Source organism: Aedes albopictus, chromosome 1 (genome assembly GCF_035046485.1).
Source record: "Aedes albopictus strain Foshan chromosome 1, AalbF5, whole genome shotgun sequence".
Classification (NCBI taxonomy): domain Eukaryota; kingdom Metazoa; phylum Arthropoda; class Insecta; order Diptera; family Culicidae; genus Aedes; species Aedes albopictus.
The window spans coordinates 292295474-292319378 of NC_085136.1; the positions used below are offsets into that span (position 1 = coordinate 292295474).

Below are 23905 nucleotides of genomic sequence, written 5' to 3' on the forward strand. Positions count from 1 at the left end.
CAACAGTGCCCAGGCTTCACTACTGGCTAAGCACACAACTCTTAGCTGGCGGTCTTTGTCATCGCTTGATCCGTGGAAGCATGAGGTAGGCACGGTGTGTCTGGTAGAACAAAATTATTTGAAAAAAAATCGGTATCGCTAAGACACCCACCAAATGAAAGCTGAAGGTCCCCCCTTTCATTTAAGGCTAAACAAGAAAGTTCTATTGGCGGTCCTAGAACATTTTTTTTTTTCAAAAATTTATTACTATGAGACTTGCATTTTCTTCCTTTTCACCTTGAGTGTAACCTAATGGGCTCGTATAAGGTCGCTCATTAGTAACGTATCATACTAATAGAGTAAACGGGTAAAAACGAATTCAATTACAAAATGTTGCCCAGACAAGTGTAAAAAAATATTTAAGAGAGTTGTAATAGAATTTAGACAATATTTAGGTATGTGTGTTAACCATCTGCTCCTTATTGACATGTAGAAGAAGTTATTTCGATTGCCATTCTCCTCGTTTTTATCGACAGTACCACAGGTTCGAAAAATTTTACAGTCGCCATGACTTGGATGTCAATAAAAATAGAACGATCAACAAAGTAGCTCGGATAAAATGACTACGTGCCGAGTCCGGTATTCGTTCATTTCGTGTTCCTTTCTGGTACTTGTAAAAGCAATCAACATTTTTCGCTAATTAGAAGGATTGCTGTGTGGTATATAATTAGGTATTAGGCCATATGAATAAAGTTGAGTAAATACCCTTTACTAAATCTCTGTGAAGCCGTAGAACAAATCTCTGTGAACCTTCACAGAGATCTGAGTAAAGAGTATTTACTCAGCTTTATTCATATTGCCTATTGAATCATAAAAAAGTAAAAGAAATTAAATTTCAACATAGCTTTGCTCCAATCTTTTAGAGAAACAACTACGACATGAAATCATAAAGTTACGATGAAAACCGTACCAAGGTGTGCATGCTGGGGTCGAAGAAGCTTTTTCTGTAACCATATATATCATTGAAGGTAGTTGATGGTCACTGATTTAGATATTTGTTTTATATGGTTGAGCATACAAATAATAGACAGAATAAATTAGAAGTCCCAACTTGTTTTTATTTGTATTTGCAGATTATTGATATTATTGAACAACATTTTCTGAAATATACCAGATGTAGAAGTTGGTATTATCCCTCGATAATATATCGCAATTATTCATTTAAAGTTCATTAGTTCAATGATGGGATCATACCCTTTAGAATTACTTTCTTTAAGTATAAATATAATTTAAATCTTCTACGCGGAGCATCTATATTTGCTGTAATTGTGAAACATGTAGTACTGCAAGAACTACAGTTTCTCCTTAATTAACGGGCAAACGCGGCAGACTTAGCACTACTACCGATGATGCAAAAAGATAGTGCTCGTTGCAATTCTGCTAAAGCTGCTAAAAGGAGATTTAATATTTGCATTAAAAATGCAATCACTGTACTCCATTCTCCTGCAGCAATACAGTGAACACATTCTTAATTCGAAAATATCAGTTTTGGACGAGGAACCCGCTTTAGATTTTTCATTGATGACGATTATGTTAACGGCGGCCTTGAGAACAATACATCTCGGATTACAATTAGAATATTATGAAACAGTATCTTTTTCACCAATAAACTAAATAAAACAACACAATTTTTATTTTATTTTGGCTCCATTATTGTAGGCCCACCTATTTCAAATAATGGATCGTGACCAACCTGCCCCATAAGAAATACACGTGTTTTAAAGATTTGATTCCAGAAAATATCGAGTTGCGGTCATTTTAGGATCTGGAAAGTGTATGTCATCTTGTAATTAATTGTAGTATCTTGGCATGCCCTAACATCATGACCTTAAGGATGTTTTTTCACTCAAAACAGCTCTGTCAAATAAATTGGCAATGTTTCTTGATTTTTCAAATGGTTAATGTTCGCATTGAAATGCTTTTTTTTTTTCGTACGAAATATCATCAGTGGAATTCAAAATATTTAAGTCATGCTTAACAAAATGATTAAATATAGCATTGGTCCTAATATCGTGTGTTGACCCGCATACATTGGTGCATGATAAAAAGGACTTGGTGTTTTAATGTTTAAACGTTTACGTTGCCTAAAGATTTGTAGAACTTGTTTATAAAGTAAAAGTACTAATAACATGTTTAGTTTGCAGTTTTAGCCAATTCGTGGTATTTGGAAGACACAGCCATTCCCTTATAAAGCATTGTCCAGTTAGAATCCGGACGCAAAGGACAATTTATTGTGACGCTCTCAATGATCATAATCATATATTTTTTTACAGCAGTCTGATCATAAACAAGTCCTCTATTGATGGTGAAAATTTCATCGATTTTCTTGCTACGAGTGAAAAGTTATTTCAGATTGAAGATAAGTGAAGGAAAAAAATCTTGCACAAACACGCTGAAAATTAAGCGTGGTCAGGTACGACAGTCGCGAAAAATGTTAATGTCTCCATAATCATTATGTGTGATGTGCACAGATGTTGTTAACCATGTCATGAGGAAGTGCCCAAGGAAGATTGAAGTTTATGTTCATGGATAAATCTGCTTGGAATTCCAAGATTTGCCAGGAAGTTCGAGCTCTGGACATCGTTTTCTCACATCACGATTTTGACACCAAATGTGTACAAAGATGATAACCTCAGGAATCGCGTGCTGCTTTTCAAAAATGCACACAAGGGGTCTGTAGAGGTTTGAGCTAATTTGGTGAGCTATCACGACAGCCTGAGATGTGTAGTGGTGTCATCACTGTTGGATAGTGTTTATTAACGAAAAAACACTCAAATTTCGCCTCTTTGGAATTCATTGAATAGCCCTTAATTTCGCAAGAAGAGAAATATTTGGCAAAGTTTCTTTGGAATCCTGATCAGATTGGTAGAGGGTCTCAGGACACTACAGAGATGACCTGATTGTTAAACAAATCCGCCGAAGGGGTTGATGTTAAAATTTACTACCATTGTGCAGATTTTTAAGGAAGTAATCACGGAAAAAATGAGAAAATGTATTAAAAATTAAATTAAATAATTTTAATGATATTTTTCCATGAAACTACAGTAAATTATCTTTGTTTTGAGGGCTTCACCTTTTCTGTTTGTTATTCCACCTCTGAGATATAGGTGATTATCTGCGTCCGGATTCTAACTGGACAATGCTTTATCACAGACAAGAAGACGTAACTCTTAGAGAAAATTCATTAATTTTATTTAACTCACATTTTTTTTTGCTGTCTTTTTCTTGAACACGCTTCCACCTATTGGTAGAACTGCGTGAGACACTGTCGACCATGATGGATTGCGATTTGACGTTTGCCTAACACGCACACTACTATACATATCACCTGTAAGTTTCGTTTGTATCATTCAGCAACGTGTACATTCGCAAGCATCAAAGTGATCGAACATTAGCACCTCTGGTGAAAGGATCGCGGAAATCATACGAAATTAGAATTCATCGTTAAATGCATGTGCCAAGCCCTGTAAAAGAGTGTTACGTCTGTTTGTCTGTGCTTATATCGTGCATTGCTCAATAGAGAAAATAATAAAATTCGTCAAATAATTGATTTTTTTGTCAAACGCACGCTTTAAGGAGGAACACGGTGGTATAATAATAATTACCAGTATTAGAGCATGACGCGGTACACATGTAAATTTAAATTTGAACTAATCTCCACCTGATTGAAACTATTACAATTTTTCTAGCATTACTGCCCATAACCACGAAACTGACTACTGTTTACTGTTTTTTTTATTCAACATTTTTTCCCATTATGTTTTTTTGGGAAGTGTAATAAACATCACATAAAAAATTTTTCGTCGGAAAGCCATGTTGGCAATGGATAAACTGCTTTTCGTTATTACTTAGTACTTTGAGAAAATACGAAAAAATATCATACTATATCAAAAAAAAATGTTCTAGACCCGCCGATAGAACTTTCTCATTTAGGCTTAAATGAAAGGTGGGACCCTTAGCTTTCGTTTGGTGGGTAATTTAGCGATACCGATTTTTTTTAAATAATGTTGTCCACCAGACACACCGTGAGGAACTTGTGAGGACCAGAGCTATGTTGGACGCTCTCCTTATCGACTCACCGTTTTGCAGTCCAATTTGCATCAGATATCCCCCCCCCCCCCCCCCGAATGCCGTCTGCGATTCCTCTCAGCATTTCTTTATTGATTTATTCCAAAATATTTTATTTTTTAATTTTCTTCCGGATTTTTTTTTCAGGATTTATTCACTGATTTTAATCGGGTTTCCCTTCGGGGATCTTTTCGGGGCTTCTTTATGGATTTGTCCTGGTATTTCTCCAGAGATTTCTTCATTAGTCTGTCAAGGATTCCTCCGGCAATCCTTTTTGTAGTTCCGTTAGAAATTTCACTCGCGATTCCGTTAAGAATACCTTCTTTTATCGAGTCTATTCGGGATTCCTACAGAGAATCCACACAGGATCTCTCTCAGGATTCCTTCACTGAATCCTCTAGGGATCTCTTCATTGATGTTTCAGGTTTCCTTTGGAGATTCCTCCCGAGATTACATCAAGGATTCTTTCAAGGATTCTTCTGGTGATTTTTCCTGTTTGCATTTATTGATTCCATCTTCGATTTCTATTTGGATGCCTTCTTGAATTCTTCCTGATATTCCTACCGAGAATAATTTTGGAATTCCCCCGTGAACTTCTCCTGGATCTTTTCAGGTACTCATGCAGAGATATCCTCCACTCCCATTGTTTCTTTCGGATTTTCTTTAGGGATTTATAATTTATTCAGGGCCTTCTTCTGAGGTTTGTTTTATAGAATACTCCCGAGACTCTTACAATGATTTTTGGGCTTTTCTTAGGGGCCCTCCAGAATTCTATTATAAACATTTTTTAAGATTCTTTCAGGAATTTGTCCTTTTTTTTCATGGATACTTGCAGGGATTACTTCCTATATTTTTCCAGAGAGTGGATTCCTCTCGATTAGATAGTTTTCTCGGGATTCCTGTGAAGCTTACTTCATGTGGGAAAAGGGGACTTTTCGATAGTGTTATGAACCATGTACTACGAATACTACAAGTGATGTCAAAAACTGATAAAAACAAAATGCTACGTCATTTATAGTTTCCTCCTTACGAAAGACCCTAGATCATCCAGAAATTAAGCCAAGTCTTGAATTAGATAAAATATGCAGGGGAGCGTGAAAGATTTTTTTTTATTTATTTCACTGTTTTATTTCATCTATATGAATCAGAATGCAACGGTAGTATATATGAATAGCAGAACTTCAGATGTACACTCGTTATAATAGTCATATCCACACTGCAGAGTACTGTTGCATAATCTGCTATGGTTACCAGACCTACGGCAAGGCTGATTCAATTATAGACTTTTGAGACATTCAGGTCCGACAAATTGTCCTGGAGTTTTGTCCTTGACATCTACTGATAGACAATAGATATTTTCGCTATGATCAATTGTCCAACTATAATCCATGGCCCCCTTGGAGTTGTGTGAGCCATCATTTGAGATATTCCCGATCAACCAAACTATTCCGAGGAGCATAACTTAAGATTTATGCTCGTAACAGCAGCCATATCCGCTCTACAAAGTAACATTGCATAATCCACAAAATTACTGGATAAATATCGTCATCCAAACTGTCTTGGAGTTTTGTTCTCACAGACGTTACATTAGTAATATTCGCTATGAACTGTGACACCACGTATCCAACTATCATCTTTGACTCCCTTGTAATTGTATGAATCATTCCAAAGGTCTTTCGGGATATTCCAGACCAATTAAACGACTAGCTTCAGATTAGCACTCGTAGCTTTAGTTATACACCCTCATTACAGCGTAAGGTTACATAAACAGTTATGGTTAACGGACCTACAGATTATGTTATTCTATACTTTAGGGGCATTCAGGTTCGTCCAATCTGTGTTGGAGCTTAGTCCTTGACATCTACACCTGTGCAGTAGTTATTTTAGCAATGAATTGTTATCCAACTATAATCTATGATCCTGTTGGAATTGTACGAAGTATTCCAACATTATTTTGGAATATTCCAGACCAATAAAACTACTCAGAATAGCAGGACTTCAGATCTACACTAGTCTAGTGTAGATCTGAAGTTCTGTAATCATACCCGTTATACAGAGTGACGTTGCTTAATCAACTATGGTTGCTTGGCCCACTTGAAGACCGATATATATTATTGTATTCTTTTGGGACATTAAGAGTCGATCAAACTGTTATCTACAGCCGTTACAGTAGCCATTTGCACAATGCACTGTAACTCTTATGTCCAACTATAATCTATAAACCCCTTGAAATTGAACTATTACAAAGTGCTTTTGGACTAGTCCAGACCAACCAAACTAGTCCAGAAATTAGTTCGTCTGAAGTATAGTATTGTTTCGTTAGAAAGACTTTGAGTTCTGATGAGCCAAAGTTGAGCTGTTTCTATGTAGATTCTCTTTTTTGTACTCTGTTCGGATATAAGTAGACTGCATTGACCTCCAAAAGTACTTAGTTGAAACTACCATGTATGTACTAAACACAGATTAAGTATTATGGAGGTTTCCCGAATGGAGGAGAACGTGCCTCTAGAGCCGACCTACTGATGGAGGGTTCGTACTGACGAGGGAAGGTACTATCAAGGAATGACTGTGCACAATGAAACAGTGCTATATTTCACGTGATTTCTTCCGGTCTGCAGGTGTTTATTCCACATTTCCTATAAGGAATCATGTGATTTTTACTCTCGAACGACTATCACCTGTTGTTATCGAAAAAGAACGTTCACTGCTGTTTTTGGGAACCGGAAAAACCTTTCAATCAAGGTCGCCCTCTTGTTGATAGTACCTTAGTCATGCGCTGGAACAGCGCAGCGCAACCCGAAAAACGCACTCCATTGAAGGGCCCGGGAGACCCCGAACTGATTCTGTGTCACCATTGCCGCACAGGGAGCTAAAAAACAATTTGCGCTGATCGTATCTCGCCAAATATTGATAGAGAAACGATGTCGAACACGCGCATTACCGCCTTCTTCGCTGTTGCGACGTCATCTATGTCTCTAGTTTTTTGGTCCACGGACTTGGACGCTCGAATCGAACAGCCCGGCTAGCCGGGAGTAATTAACGGGTACAATTTTCAGAACTAATATTTACTCCACGATAAGAAGACGGCCGGCGCTAGTTAGCAAGTCCGCGGTTCTAATTTCTTCCCAAAACTCGAACGTTGCGATCTATAAAACAATTCCAGCGCCAACGATCATGTTTAGTAGTTATCCATCGGAATCGATTAGCTGGTACGGTAGCGGAATTTCCGAGGTGGCGTTGGTGTGTCTACTTCGGCAACAGCAAAACCCAAGAACCGACGACGGTCAGGATGGTTCGGATGGCCACGCTGAAGAAGGAGCGCACCCGGCGACACCATCCGTTGCTCTGGGATAGCAAGTACTCCACGATCGAGGTTAGTCCTGAACTGTGGCGGGGGGACCTGGAAGAATTCGTATGTGTTGTTCTTTTTGCCGGGTCTGGTCACGACAAAGCTGAGTGAGCGTGCTAAAAAGTCGCACTAGCACTACTCGCTCGTTCGTTGATGATGTGTATGAGTAAATCGTCGCCGAAGCGTCGTCTCTAATTTTCCTATTAAGATTCATCAATGGGATGGAGAATCGGGGCGGTTTGGAACGGTGTGGAACGATCTTGTGGGACCGGCCGGAGATGTTCTCCGTGTAGCTTATTCGCTACTAAGTTAGAGGTGGGAGTGATCATCAGGAGAAAGGTCTGCTTGTGTACACTCTAAGGCTGGATGCGGTGCAAAGTTCTCTGTGAATTCGAGTAAAATGCGAGTCAGTTGAAGCACCGCTGATTTGGGTTGAGATAATTCGTTACCACTGATGAGTTGAATATGACTGGAAACTTCGCGGAATCTTGGTGGATTGTACGTTTAGTTTCCCAGTCTTTCGGGATCTTTAGTTGAGAATTGTCGCGTTGAGTTTGACTGCGGTCGGGCTTCGGTGAAATTTCTTTTTTTTTCTGTGTCGAAGGCGGTATCATTGAGTTTGGAAATGAGTTTGTGATGTGAAGTGCAGTTTTCGGTACATATTACAGAGAAGAAAAATTTACTGAAAACAACTTGGTGCGTGTGGGACTAATCATTGCTTAGCCTTCCTCGACAAATGAAAATGGCAATTGAAAGTTTGTGCAAATGTACTCTACGAGCCAAATATACCTAGAATTCACGTTGAAAGTCAGTCATCGATAGTAACTGATACAAACTGTTTGTTTGGTCAAGTTAAGAGAAAAAGAAACACAACGAAGAAAAATCCATCAACTCAGAGAAGCTCAACCATTATGAATATGTCCATCGTGGCTTTCTGAAATTGGAGCCTCGTAGCCGTGCGGTTTGGGCCACCAAACATCTAATCCCACCATGGGCATAGCCAGAAGGGGGAAGGGGGGGGGGGGGGGGGCAGGGTGTGGCTCCCTTTTTTTTAGTTCTAATCAACTCAACATTATCAATAATTCAGAATAGTTTAGGATTTTATCCAAAATTATCTAACTTTTTTCCGAAACCCACAAGAAATTTGATGCATCAAAGGATTCCTCCAGGAATTTTCCTATAGTTTCCTGCCATGGCTTCATCATGGATAGAGATTCCTTCAAGAATCTCTTAGGATTTTACCACAAATTCCTACGGGAATTTCTCCTGGAATAACTGTAAAGGTTCATCCAGTGATTGATTTAGTGTTTTTTCTAAGATTTCTTTAAAATTTTCTCCAAGGATTCTCAAAGAAGTTTCGCCATAGATATTTCTACAAGTATTCCTTCAGAGATTTTTTTCGAGTATTTTTCCATATATTCTACCAAGAATTCCACGAGAGATTGCTCCGATAATTCCATCTGGAATTTTTCGGAGTATTTCATAAGGAAATTCTTCCAAGAATTCTTTCAGAAATTTTTACAAGAGATTTAAAAATTAATCCAGAAATTCATTCAAAGTTTTGTTCAAAAAATCCTTTAGGAGTTCATCAAAGGATTCCTTCAATAATTCGTCAAGCAATTACTGCAGACATGGATTCCATTACATTTTTTACCGGGGAATCCAGGTATTCGTTTAGAAAGCCCTCCTGAGATTTCCCAAGAAATTCCTCATGGGAATGCTTCCGGGATTCCTCCTGGGGTTTCTTCAGGTATTTTTTCAAGACTTCCTTCAGAGATTCACTTGGGAAATTTTTCTGGGATTCTTTCAGGAACAACTCCAGGAAATCCTTAGAAAATTACTCCAAGATTTCTTCCAGGAACTCTTCTTGGGATTCTACAGGAATTGTTAAGGAATTCCCTCTTGGGATTGTTTCCGGGATTCCTTCAGAAACTGCTATAGGGATGTCTGTAGAATTTTCCCAACGAACTCTTTTTTGGTTTCCTTCAGGATTTTTCCAACAACCCTTCAGCGATTTCTTCAGTACTTTCTACTGGGATTTCTTCAGAAAATCTTCCTGGAATACTTCCAAGGATTCCTCCAGATTTTTGCAGGGATTCTTCTGAGCAATCCTCCAGAGATATTTCCAGAAGTTCCTCTAGATATTCTTCATGGCATTCCTCCAGGAGCTCATTCAGGGGTTTCTCCAGGAATTATTCCAAGGGTTCATCCAAGAATCGCTCCAGGGATCCTTCCAGTGATTACCCCAGATTTTTTCTTCAGTGATTTGCCCAGAAGTTCCTCCAGGGATTCCGCCAGGAATTCCTCTAGAGATTCCTTCAGGAATTTCTACAGGCATTTCTCCAGGAATTTCTCCATGGATTGCTCCAGGAAGTACTCCAGGGTCTCCTCCAGGAGGAATTCTTCCGGGCATTCCTCCAAACACTTATCCAGGCATTCCTAAAGAGATTCATCTAGGAATTACTCAAGGGAACCCTCTATGGATTTCTGCAGTAATTCCTTCAGGTATTCCTTCTGAAAATTCTCCAAGGATTTTTGTTGGAATTTCTCTAAGGATTCCGCCAGGAATTCGTCCAGAAATTTCTCCAAGGATTCTTCCAGGCATTCCTCCAAGATTTTCTCTTTGAATTCCTCTACGGATTCGTCCAGAAATTCCTCCAGAGCTTTCTCCAGCAATTCCTACAGGAGTTCCTTCTAGAGTTTATTTGAGAATTCCTAAAGTTATTCCTCCAGGGATGCCTCCAGAGATTCCTGTAGAAATTGCTTTAGGGATTCCTCCAGGAATCCCTCCAGATATTCCTCCACAGGTATTCCTCTAGGCATTCGACTAAACATTCTTCAAAAAATTTCTCCAGGAAGTGCTGAAAAATTTCATCCAGGAATGCCTCCAGGCACTCCTCCAGGAAATCCTCCAAGAATTGCTCCAGGAATTCCTCCAAAAAATCCACCAGGTATTCCTCCAAGCATTCCTCCAGGAATTCCGCCTGAGATTCTTCCAGGAATTGTGTCAAGGTTGCCCCCAGGAAATTCTCAAGTAATTCTTCCAGAGGTTTCTCCAGGAACTGCTTCAGGAATTTCTCCAAGAATTTATCCAGGAATTCTTCCAGGCATTCCTCCAGGTGTTCCTCCAGGAAACTTTCCAGAAATTCTTCAAGAAATTTCTTCAGAAATTTCTCCAGGAATTCCTTCTGGAATTCAATCAGAGATTCCTCAGGGGTTGCTCTACGTATTCTTTGAGGGTAATTAAGGAAATCCTCCAGACATTCCTTCACAAATTCCTCTTGGGATTCCTCCAGAAACCCTTGCAGGAATTTCCTCAGGATTCTTCCAGTAGTTCATCCAGGAATTGCTCCAGGGATTTGACCAGATGGCATTACGTCAGGAATTTCGCCAAAAATACCTCCCAGAATTCCTCCAAGATTCCCTCCAGGAATTTATTCAGGAATTCCTTCAGAAATTCCTTCAGAAATCCCTCCCGGAATTCCACCAGATATTCATCCAAAAATTTCTCCTCCGTATATACTTCCAAGAATTCCTCCACAGATTCCGCTAGCGATGTCTCAAAGAATGCTTTTAGATATGCTTCTAGGAGGCATTGTTCCAGGAATCCCTTCCGGCATTCTTCCGGTAATTCCTCCAGGCATTTCTTCAGCACTGGAAATTCTTCTAATCATTGTGCTTGGGATTTTTCCAGTGATTCCTGCAGGGATTCTCCCCGGACTTTTACAGTAATTTTTTAAAAGAATTTTTCTAAGGGTTTCTCTAGGTCAGTTATTCTTCCAGAGCTTCCTCCAGAAATCTCTACAGTAATTCTTCCAGCTATTTCTCCAAGAGTTTATCAGGTATTCCTCCAGGGATTTCTGCAGGAATTCCACTAGGAATCCCTTCAGGAATTCCTCAAGGGATTTCTTTTAAAATTCCTCTAGGGATTCCTCCCAGAATTCCTCTCAGAATTCCTCTGGCGATTCCTCCCAGAATTCCTCTGGGGATTTCTCCTGGAATTTTTCGATAATACAACCATAGATTCCTCCAGGAATTCTTTCATGGATTGCCCCAGGAAATGTTCCAGGTATTTCTCCACAGATATCTCCAGGAATTGCTTCAGGGAAAATCATGAAATGCTTCAGATATTGCTTCAGAAATTCCTCCCGGGATTCCTTCAGGAATTCCTCCAAAAATTTCTCCAAGAGTTTATCAGGCGTTCCTCCAGGGATTTCTGCAGGAAGTCCAGTAGGAATTCCTTCAGGAATTTCTCAAGGGATTTCTTTAAAAAATTCTCTAGGGATTCCTCCCAGAATTCTTCTGGAGATTCCTCTTGGAATTTTCCGGGAATACAACAAGAGATTCCTCCCGGAATTTTTTCATGGTTTGCCCCAGAAAATGATCCAGGTATTGCTCCACAGATATCTCTAGGAATTGCTTCAGGAAAAATCAGGAAATGCTTCAGATATTGCTTCAGAAATTCCTCCAGGGATTCCTTGAGGAATTCCTCCAGGAATTTCTTCAGGGATTTGTTCAGATATTTCTCAAGGGATTTTTCCAGGCATTTCTTCAGGGATTCCTCTTGAAATCCCTCCCGAGATTCCTCCTGGAATTCCTCCCGGGATTCCTCCCGGAATTCCTCCTGGAATTCCTCCCGGAATTCCTCCAGGGATTTTTCCAGGAATCCCTTCAGGGATTTTTCTAGGAATCTCTTCAGGGAATGCTCCGGGAGTTCTTCCAGGGATTGCTTCAGGAATTCCTCTAGCGATTCTTTCAGAACTACCTCTTGGGATCCCTTGAAGAATTTATTTGAGGATTCGTTCAGGAATTTCAAAACTCCTTCCATCATCGCCCAAGAATTTCTCCAGGGATGCCTCCAGGAATACCTGAATACTTTTTTTTAGTTATTTCAAGGATTTATTGTGAAATTTCTCCTGCTATTTGTTTTGGTATTCTTTAAGATAATTTAAGAAGAATGCATACATGAGCCGGGAAATTATCCAAGTAGTCATCCAGAAATTCTTTCACAATTTCTTCAGGAAATCATTTAGAAGTTCATCCACGGATTTGTTCAAGAAGTCATCCACGAGTTTCTTCTGGAATACTCCCTGCAATTCCTGCAAAAGAATTCCATCAGAAATTCATCCTTCGACTCTTTCAGGAACATATCTTGAGATTTTTTGGGATGTTCTAGGTGTTCCAAACTGTCCTATAGTGAAGTTCTTCAATTCTACAAGAATAATTTTATGTATTTTCGCCACAAATAATAGTATTGCATAATCTACTGGGAACCGTAAAACTCTTGAAATCAACAATGTCATTTTTAGACACTATGGGGATATTCTAGGTCAGCCAAACTACCTTGGAGTTCAGGACTTCAGGTCTACACTCGTAACAGTAGCCATATCTGTTAAAGTGAGTAACATTGCATAATCAACCGCAGTTACTGGAGCAATCTGAAGTCTTCTAGCATATTATAAACCTTTGGGACATTCAGGATCATCCAAACTGTTCTATAATGAAATCCTTCAAATCTACACGAAAACTTTGTGTTTTCACCATAAATAATAGTATTGCATAATCTACTGGGATCCACGAAGCTCTTGAAATCTCAGATATCATTTAGAGACACTACAGTGATATTTCAGGTTAGTCAAACTACCTTGGAGTTCAGGACTTCAGGTCTACACTCGTAACAACATTCATATCTGCCATACTGTATGACGTTACATACTTATCCGTAATTACTGGAGCAATCTGAAGTCTACTAGCTTATTATAAACCTTTGGGACTGAAATATAAATGAAAAAAAATGGACACTACTCTTTGAAGTGTGTACATGAAACTATAGGGCCATTGTCTACCAATGTTTATATACCAACTAGCAGTGAATATGCCTAGGTATTTGCGATTTCTTCACGCATCCCATCCTAGATTGAAGAAAATTGCTCAAGATAATCAAGTTCCTCTCTGTTTTATTATCGCTTTACTGCAGGGCTGGGACAGTTTTCAAGTCGTTATGACAAAGCCCCTCAGAGTTTTATGTTTCAATACGCGGTAAGCACAGACAAACAGACGTAGCACTCTTCAAAACGGCTTGGGACATGCATTCAACGGTAAACTCACATTACATTTGATTACCGTGATCTTCCCACCAGAGGCGCTAGTGTTCGACCGCTTTGACGGTTGCCAGTGTACACATTGCTGAATGATGCAAACGAAACAGGCGATTTGTGTAGTAGTGTTCGTGTTAGACAAACGTCAAATCGAAATCCATCATGGCCGACAGTGTCTCGTGCGGTTCTACCAATAGGTGACAGTGTGCTCATGAAAAATACACCGGGCAAAAGTTTTTGATGAATTTCCTCTAAGAGTTACGTCTGTCTGTCTGTGCGGTAAGCAAGCTTCTGAATCTACAAAAATGTGATATTCGTGACTACGTTCGGGCGTGGGTAGCCGGATTGATTCATCCTAGACTACCAGCGTTAATTGGTAGACGCATATGATGACTGGACTGTGAGCACCATTTTCAATGTCGTTTTCTTTGTCGAGGTCTAAGGCTTGAGAAGTATAAGTCTCGCACTCTAGGAACCATCCAATCAGTGGTAATGTGATAAGTTCATGCTAGAAAGTTTCGTCGGTCTAATGTGGTGAGCTGATATCTGAAGAGCGCTAGCAGTAAAGTGATCCCAACAGAAAGCTAGTTGCAAAATGTGGCGCAAGAAATTCGACGCCCAGAAGGACCGCGGCCGAGGAGGTCGCGGTCCCAACCACGGCTCAGACCGGTTGCGTGCCAACAGTGCTGACTACACCGAAAGGGTTTTCCACGATGAAGAGTTCGGCGAGGAGAACGTCGAACTGGTCGACGAGGAGTGGGCCAGCTTTGAGCGGGTTTTAAGGTGAGTTATAGTTATAGTCTATGAATGCCGGCGTTTTTCTATGAGCTGGACGCATTCTCGGTGACCAATTCACAGAGACTTTCGCGAACGTCGCCTGCTGAAAGCATCGATGGATAACCTTCCGCAGAAGAAGAAATCCCGTAAGAAGCGAGCGCAAGCTTTCTACCCTATGCCAATGCCGGGCATGTCGGAGGATCAGGATAGCATTTCCACGGTGACGAGCGACGACGAGGCGTACGATACCGACGAGGATGGCTACATTACGACCCTCGTAAGTGCATCCCGCTAATGCCTTCCGACGACGATGCATGACCATTGACCACCGACCGCCGCGCGCGGTGGCAATGATGAAGAGTGACGACTATGTCTGCTTCCCTAATGTAACAATAATTAGTGCAATAATTTCTCGTTGAACTATGCATGCCACTACTAGCAGCAATGACCAGCACTCGCCGTTTAGTATACATATTTACTTTTGTATGCATGCCAAATACAATTTTGAGCTGGTTGTACGTACGGCATCTGTTACTCACATCATGAATCAAACTCAAATGCTCTTGCTCCTGAGTACACTCAAACCTCCATTTAGGTAGGATCCATTTAGGTAAAATCTATTTAGGTCCCTCCATTTAGGTAACGTTACCTAAATAGAATTTGGTTGTGTTCAGAACGGTTGGAGTACTTAAGATTGATGACGTCATACCCGACATTAACCTATCATTCACCTGTTTTTATTTTGGCCTCCAAACCCAACATAGACCCAACAGTTGTTCGATGTTGGTCCAACAGTGACCCAACATACGATAAAAATTTACCCGACATTGACCCGACATTCAACAATTTTTCAGTCTGGCGGAATTTTTCAGGGTTTTTTTGTGTTCCGTGCCCAGCTAGTCATTTGCATGACAATTCTCACCTGAGACCCTCCAAAACCCCCTAAAACGCCCCTGAAGCCCCTCCCCTTCAAAAACTCCCTTGAAAGTTCTCTGAAACTCCGCATGACCATCTTTAAATCTCCTATTCGAGTCACTCTCCCTAGTTAAACTTCTTTGCAACCTTGTACTCCATTTAGGTAATGAACTGAATCCATTTAGGTAATGAATCCATTTAGGTAAAAATTCTATTTAGGCAGTCCCGACCCATTACCTAAATGGAGGTTTTGGTGTAGTGTGGCTTGTAGATAGTGTTTGCTCTCGCCACCAGTCAACATCAAACAACAACGGCATCACGGTGGAAGTAAGGTGTGAGCTGCAACGCGTGAAGTTCGCGGCTTGCGTCAGAATGTGCTAGGATTAGATGCGACGGTGCTTATGTCGGCGTTCTTTGCTTCTTCTGATATTGTGACAATACAGGGTGTTAGGTTCCTGAGTGCAAACTTTTTAAAGGGTGATAGAGGACCATAAATGGTGAAAAAAATTGTTCTACGCATATGGTCAAATCTCAACCGTTACGTAGTTATTGAACTCCCCATGTTTTTTACTCTTATTGCCTTAACTGGCTATAACTTTAAAATGGTTAAACTTATCGCAGTTTTTTTACCCTTATTCGAAAGATTATTGAATTTTCTATCAAATGGCTTCTTTGAACCGATCGGTTTAGTTAAATAACTAAGTTTTCTAGAGAAAATAGCCTAAAAGTTGTTTGTTTTAATTTTTTTTTGTCTATTATTTTTGAAAAATGCGTAATAATTTAAAATTCTTTCTTTGGAAAAGTTGTGGCCCCTGTTTCACTCTACAATTCGTTCTTTGACATCAAACTTCTATCTCTTATCGTTTTCTTTCAATTTCGATTTAAACGTCGCATTTCTGATCATACATTTGCAATCGTCATGGTAAAGCACTTTTTTGCGCACTGTGCCGCACATTTAAATCAAAATTGCAAGAAAACGATAAGAGTTAGAAGTTTGGCGTCAAAGAACAAAAGTATAATAGGGGGCACAACTTTGCCAAAGAAAGAATTTTAATTTATTACGCATGTTTTAAAGATAATTGACATAAACAAATAAAAACACACTATTTTGAGCTGTTTTGCTCTACAAAACTTAGTTATTTAACTAAACCAATCGGTTTAAAGATGCCATTTAATAGAAAATTCATTACTCTTTCGAATAAGAGTAAAGTAACTGCGATAAGTTTGACCATTTTAAAGTTATAGCCAGCTAAGGCAATAAGAGTCAAAAACATGGGGAGTTCAATAACTACGTAACGGTTGAGATTTGACCATATGCGTAAAACGATTTTTTTCACCATTTATGGTCCTCTATCACCCTTTAAAAAGCTTGCACTCAGGAACCTAACACCCTGTATATAGAGCTACACTGAAAGCCTGTTAGCCATGAACGTGACATTGATTAAAATTCGTCGAATTGTTTGCATTCTACCAACTGCCATCCTGCCACACAGAAGATCAAAATTAATTTAAATGTAAGACCTACTCTAAAATATTTTTTTTAATTACTTAGTTAGACATTATTCAGTAGTTACACTCAAAACAAGAAATCCTACAAAAAATTAAGAACGCTTGTCCATCAATCTTTGTGGACAAACCAGACAAAAATTATCATAAACGGTCTACCACTCGTAGTATAAAGAAGCTCTACTCCTTTTTTATTTGTAGATTGACCTATTTGCTTCTGAAATTCTTACATTGTCGATCGACACATCGATGATGTTCATTTGGCTAATATGCCTCTTCATGTAAACCAACACGCCTACCAATCTGTCACTCTTTTACACAAAGTTGTAAAACATTCACATTAACGTTCGACTTATAGGTACGTCTTTTTGATTCTGAAATCAATGTGACCGACCGGGTAAAGTACCTAGGAGTCATTCTTGATTCTAAGCTTTCCTGGATAACTCATATTCAGTTCAGAATCATGAAAGATTGTATGGCTTTTGGGCAATGCCGACGAACCTTAGATAAAATTTGTGGTCTAAGACCCAAGTACATCAAATGGAGTAACCCAACTATTGTTCAATCAATATAAGCTTATGGATATCTTGTGTGGCGACAAAATTTCGCAGTGAGAATAATGCAATCAAAATTGAGACATCTCCAAAGAATGTGTCTAATGGCGGTGTCTGAAGTGTTTTCTTCAATTTCCATGGCAGTGCTTGAAATTCTCTTCGACGTTGCCTTACTACACAATAATCTCCAACAAGAAGCACCGCAAATCAACACACACTTTGTTGTTTCCATGTTTGGTGTAATGGGACGAAGTGGTCCTACTCCAAGTTGTAAGATTGGATTGCTTGTAATTTTCCATATACTACATTTTCCTTTCCCGAGAAAAGTGAACATCTGGTTATCTGAAGAGAAATATTTCAGATGGCATCGTATGTTACACTGATGGCTACCTTCTCGAAGGTCGAACAGGTTCTAGTGTCTATTCTCGTGAACTTTAGCTACATCACTCTTACTCATTTTTTTAAGCCGAAATCTTTGCTGTTATGTGCGGAGTGCAATCAGCACTTCAGCGGCACGTAATAGCGGCACGTATTCTGTCCAGATAGAGCCATCTCTAGGGCTGGCAAATAATCTAACAAATCTAGCAAATCTAACTCGTTCCTAGCTATTCATCCAGAATCGAAAAAGGATGTCAAAACTTGCATCTTATTCATCCCCAGGTGGTCCTTCCCGAGCAGACGAGAATATCAAATTCATAACAACATAATCACATAGCCTGTTTTTATATCATAATGTGTTATTATTAACTTATCAAAGTACTAGCTGACCCGGCAAACGTTGTCTTGCCCAGCTGTGGTGGTTTGACATCTGTTGAGCTCATAACGTCACCGCACTCTAGATTGATTTCATTTCGATCGTGTTGATTTCCTTCCCAGCTCATGCAAAATCATTTTTTTTCAATTTTGTTACTTTTCCGGTTGATTTTCGTAACTTTTTCTGCATATAAACACAGTCACCACGAATACGAATCAAACCCTGCATAAGTCATCCTGATCGGTTCGGCCGTTCGTGAGTTTTGTTGCCTCAAAGGGACTGTAAACTCATTTTTATATATATAGATTATTTTTTTATAACATGTTTTATTGGGCAATCTTATTTTGTTATGATCAAGTTATGGAGATTTATTCACTAAATAACATTTCAGTTATTTACTTTGTTGTATACCAAGCTTTGTTATTATTCTACTATTCAAAATGTACAAATATGTGATGAACTATAACACAACAATAACAAGTTTTCAAATTCGCTGCAAAGTTCATTGTTATTAAATTGGTCTTATAGGAACATTTTTTTGTTATGATTTTTGTTATTTTGCCGCTTATGACAGACAAGTTTATTACATAATAAGATATGTTAATAACACAATAATTACTAATTTCATTATACAGTTATTATGCCAAAATAACATATGTTATTATGCTGTTGATATTCTCTTCTGCTCGGGTTGAAACTCGTTTTTAGTGCAGAACCAAGCGATCTTCAAAAGCGCTTGATATTCACCATCAATCGGTCATAAAACTCTCTTCTTATTCAACACTAAGCGGTCCTCAAAACTCGTATCTTATTGATCACCAAGCGGTCTTTAAAGATCGCATCTTATTTATCAAAATTATTTTCTCAACCTCAACTCGCTTCTAGCTACTGAAACACAATATCATCTCTGTTGTACATAGGAGTCGTCTCCATTCTACTCGGTCCATAAGCCTGGGGCACGGTTATATAGGAAAAAATAAAAATGGGAAAACTCTCGTTCATGTATACTTTTTGAGTTCCATTTTGCCCTCATATAAACTGTGCAAAATTTCAGCTCGATCGATGAAACTATCAGGTATCAGGTATCAGAAGGCCGGCTCCAGAGGCACGTTATCCTCCATTTGGGACATTTGTGCCATCGCCAAAATAACAGCCTATTTCATCATCTACCTGAGGGAAAAGGAAGGAAAAAGGATTTGGATGGGGATAGGGACAGGTAGGGAAATAGGAAAAATACCCTGGAAGAGGGTACTGACGCACAAGCGTACCACAATGGGTTCAAACAGCGCCCTGAAAAGGGCACTGTAATAACGCATAAAGCGAAAGAGAGCCTATAGCTCTTTACCACAGCGGGTTAAGAACAACAGAATATCCTGAAGATTCAGGTTTCTGAAGTCAGTTTCACTTAATAAGTGTTTACCGAATACTCGGAAACGCAGTTGCGCGAAAACTGGACAGTTACATATCAAATGATACGAAGTTCCATAATCGGATTCACAGCTATCACAGGGAAATGAATCAGCTTGCTGAATATTCGCCATGTGATAGCTGAGACGGCAGTGGCCAGTCAATGCTTTGACCAACATGCTGCAATTCTGCTTAGACAGATTAGTTAGATACTTCGCCACCCGTAGAGATGGCTCAGCACTATACAATTTGGTTTGACGACATGACTCCAAACTATTCCAATATTGTCTGTGTTGAGTGACAGCCCAGGTGTGAATCTGAAGCTTAATCCAACACTTCGATATCGGAATAGCTGGCTCAGGGCCAATGAAGTCATGTGATGCTCCAGAGCGAGCTAACTCATCAGCCAATTCATTTCCAGCGATGGAAGAATGACCAGGTACCCATAGAAGGTGAACAGCGTTTGCTGAATTCAGCTCCTCGATTTGAGTTCGACAAGCGATAACTATCTTCGACCTGGAGTTGGCCGAAGCAAGTGCTTTAATAGCAGCCTGGCTATCTGAACAGAAGTATATTACTTTGCCCATTACGTGCTGCTGAAGTGCTGATTGCACTCCGCACATAAGAGCAAAGATTTCGGCCTGAAAAACGGTACAGTGTCTACCAAGTGAATAAGACTGATACAGCCTTAGCTCACGAGAATAAACACCAGCACCTGCTCGACCTTCGAGAAGGGAGCCATCAGTGTAACATACGATGCCGTCTGAAATACTTCTTTCCAGATAACCAGATGTCCACTCTTCCCGGGAAGGGAATTTCGTGGAAAATGTCCTATATGGAAAATTACAAGCAATTGTAAGATCACTTGGAGCAAGGACAATTTTGTCCCAATTCACCAAAAGTGGAAACAACGAGGTGTGTGTTGAACTGCGGTTCACAGGAGTTTCCTCTAGTAGACCGAGTACCCGTAACCGGTAAGTGCAAGAAAGGGCTTCTTGTTTGAGATGAATGTGTAGTGGGGCAACGTCAAAGAGAACTTCTAGCGCTGCCGCAGGAGTTGAAGAGAACGCTCCAGACATCGCCATTAAGCACATCCTTTGGAGATGGCCTAATTTTGATTGGACCGTTCTCACTTCACCCTTTTGCCACCACACAAGACATCCATAAGCCAATATTGGCCGAACCACAGTTGTGTAAATCCATTTGATATACTTGGGTTTTAGACCCCAAGTTGTACCAAAAGTACGCCGGCATTGCCCGAAGGCCATACAAGCTTTCTTGATTCTGAACTCAATGTGAGGTGTCCAGGAAAGCTTGGAATCAAGAATGACTCCAACGTACTTTACCTGTTCAGTCACATCGATTTCAGAATCAAAGAGACGCAAAGGTCGAACGCCATTACGGTTTCGCCTTTCCGTGAAAAGAACAATAGATGTTTTACTCGGATTAACCGAAAGGCCATATTGGCGACACCAACCCTCAACTACCTGAAGGGCGTTTTGCATCAGGTCGAAAAGGGTGCTGATGCACATACCAACTTACAATGTAAGGTAGTCGTCGGCAAAACCATAAGTAGGAAAACCGCTATTATTGAGTTGCCTCAATAGCGTATCTGCTACGAGATTCCACAAAAGCGGTGATAAGACTCCCCCTTGGGGGCATCCACAAACACTCAATTTCCTAATCCCTGCAAGACGCAATGTCGAGAAGAGATATCGGTTTTTGAGCATTTGGTGAATCCAATTGGAAATCATTGGAGATATACCATGACTCCGTGCGGCTTCCAATATGGCATCGAAAGGCACGTTGTCAAAGGCACCCTCGATATCTAAGAAAACACCCAAACAAGATTGCTTTTGAGCGAATGCTTTCTCGATATCGTAAACAACCTTGTGTAAAAGAGTCACAGTGGACTTACCAGATTGGTAGGCATGTTGGTTCACATGAAGAGGCACGTTGGCCAGATGAACATCACGGATATGATGATCCACAATGCGTTCTAAGCATTTCAGAAGAAAAGAGGTCAAACTGATAGGTCTGAAACTCTTTGCTTCTTCATACGACGCACGACCCACTTTCGGAATAAACTTTACAGTAATATCCCTCCAGGATTTGGGAATATACCCTGTAGCAAAACTGCAAACAAGTAGTTTTTTCAAAACATGTTTGAAATAATCAAATCCCTTCTGAAGCAAAATAGGATAAATCCCATCTGCCCCAGGAGATTTGAAAGGAGCAAAGCTATTAAGAGCCCACTCAATCGATTCTATAGTTACAATACTCCGAGCCGAAGCTAAAGAATCATAACTACAAGAAAAGACATCAGGATCATCCGAAGATGTAATATCCACACATCCAGGGAAGTGTGTGCTGAATAAGCATTCCAGAACTTCCTCATCAGAGGAAGTCAGATCGCCATTTGGCAAACGAAGTTCGTTCACCCGGAAATCCTTAGATTTCGCAAGGATTTTGTTTAACCGACTGACTTCACTCAAGCTGGAAACATTTGTACAAAGGTTTTTCCAGCCGGATCGTTCAGCAGACCGGAGAGCTTTCCTGTAGGCCTTGCGAGCCGACCTGAAAGCCTCCGAACCAGCCGAACGTCGTCTGTTCCAACTCTTTCTACATTGTTTCCTGAGTTTCGCCAGATCAGAGTTCCACCAAGGGGTTCCTCTTGTGATCTTCACAGACCGTAGAGGGCATGCTTCTTCAAAAGCTTCCATGATGAAGGTCGTTGTAGTATCAACGGCATCATCTAAATCACTTGGAGTGTCAATGGATGGTGAATATCCATGAAATTTGGCTGCAACCAAATCAGTATAAAGATCCCAGTTTGTTGACCGAGGATTCCTGAAACGCAATGTTTGCGAAGTAACATTTAAATGTTCAAAAAAGATATAGCGATGGTCAGATAAAGATTCTTCATCTGACACATGCCAATTGGTCAGCTCGTGACTAATTCTGCTAGAGCAAAGCGTTATATCTAACACTTCCTCTTTAGCAGATACCATGAAGGTTGGGCGGTTGCCTATGTTAAGTAATGCAAGATCTGTACTACTTAAGTACTCCATCAAACTGGAGCCTCTCAAGTTAATGTCTGAGCTGCCCCAGATGATATGGTGAGCATTAGCATCACTGCCAACAATTAGCGGAAGGCCTTTTGAAGTGCAGTATGCGATGACTTGTTTGAAAGCATCCGTAGGGGATGGTTCATCATGTGGTAAATACACAGAACAATAGACGTATTTCCTGTTGAGGTTTCCAACAGATACATCAATTGTGATAGCACATACATCTCTGGTGGTTAGTTCAGAGATGAGTGTAGCAACTATTGCGTTGTTGACAAGCACACAGGCTCGAGGCATGACACGCGAGTTTGCCATTTCATGTTTACTGAAAGTGGCAAACACCGGGTTCACAAGGTTTCCTAGATAGAAATTTCCCTTACGAAAGTAAGGTTCTTGTACCAAGGCCACTTGGGCTGTACCATTTTGCATAAGTCTGCAAAGATTGATCGTTGCTGTTCTTTTATGCTGAAGATTGATCTGAGCTATCCTAACCGTAGCCACTACCCAAACTAGGTAAGATTAAACTCTTCGCAACAGCAGCACAACAAAGAACAGCAACAATAAAACCAAATCGGTATCGATTGGAAAACGCCAAAGGCGAGGATACACAGAATACACTGTGTAAATCGCATAATGCGAAACCATATAAGTGAAAATTTAAACTAATTAACAACATCTTCACAATCCCGCCCTTATTTAGCCTCAAGTGAGACTAAAGAAGGGCAGCTGATTGTCTCGGAGAAACACAAGGTCCACTGCACCATTGCTCCGGTTAGCGCAGTAAGGGCTACATACTGTGGAGGGCGCCCTGGTACTCCACAGGCTCCGTTAGCGGTTAGGTTTTTATTAGACCCCCCCCTAGCCATTCATTCCTAGGCACGGTAAGCATAAAGCCGCATCACACCATGAATTAGGGGTCACCTGTTGGTGGATTCTTACCACCGGAACAGGCGGTCCAAAGTGTTATTCTTAGCCAATTGAGACAATCGCTACCGACACTACACAGCTATCTAGGCTGATCGAGAAAAGAAGTTAATATTGATGATCAACTTCATACGGACTCGAACAGCCGACAATCATCGATCATCGATCGATGAAACTATACTTTACCGCTAGGAATCACCCCTAGATCCCTAATTATAAGTCAATGAATATCGTGGAGCGGACCTGGTGTGATGGTTAAAGCACGTGACTATCACGCCAATGTGTTTGGTTTGACACATTTGCATTAGGAAAAAAAATAAACTCACATGGTTTCTAGTAAAAATGTCAAAATAAGCTTAAAAATCTGTTTTTTCATTGATTATTTTTAATTTTTAAAATCACTCGAAAACAGTAGGCTGTGGAATTTTGACGCCTGAGAAAGAGTT

The 23905-nt window shown here is 40.1% G+C and overlaps 1 protein-coding gene across 7 annotated transcripts in view; it reads left to right on the plus strand.

Moving 5' to 3' along the window:
- Positions 1-23905, plus strand: part of LOC109421116 (chloride channel protein 2) — a 349200-nt gene that overhangs the window by 111537 nt on the left and 213758 nt on the right. Inside the window, exons 1-2 of one of the 7 annotated variants that reach the window (XM_062846992.1) lie at positions 13981-14337; positions 14413-14608. The exons of 3 other annotated variants lie outside the window; for them this stretch is intronic. In XM_062846992.1, the coding sequence (XP_062702976.1) occupies positions 14150-14337; positions 14413-14608 (384 nt within the window). In that variant the 5' untranslated portion in view covers positions 13981-14149. Of the gene's footprint in view, positions 1-7254; positions 7481-13980; positions 14338-14412; positions 14609-23905 lie in introns of those variants that run through there. 3 more of the 7 variants (XM_062847000.1, XM_062847005.1, XM_062847006.1) reach the window with 3 other exon arrangements.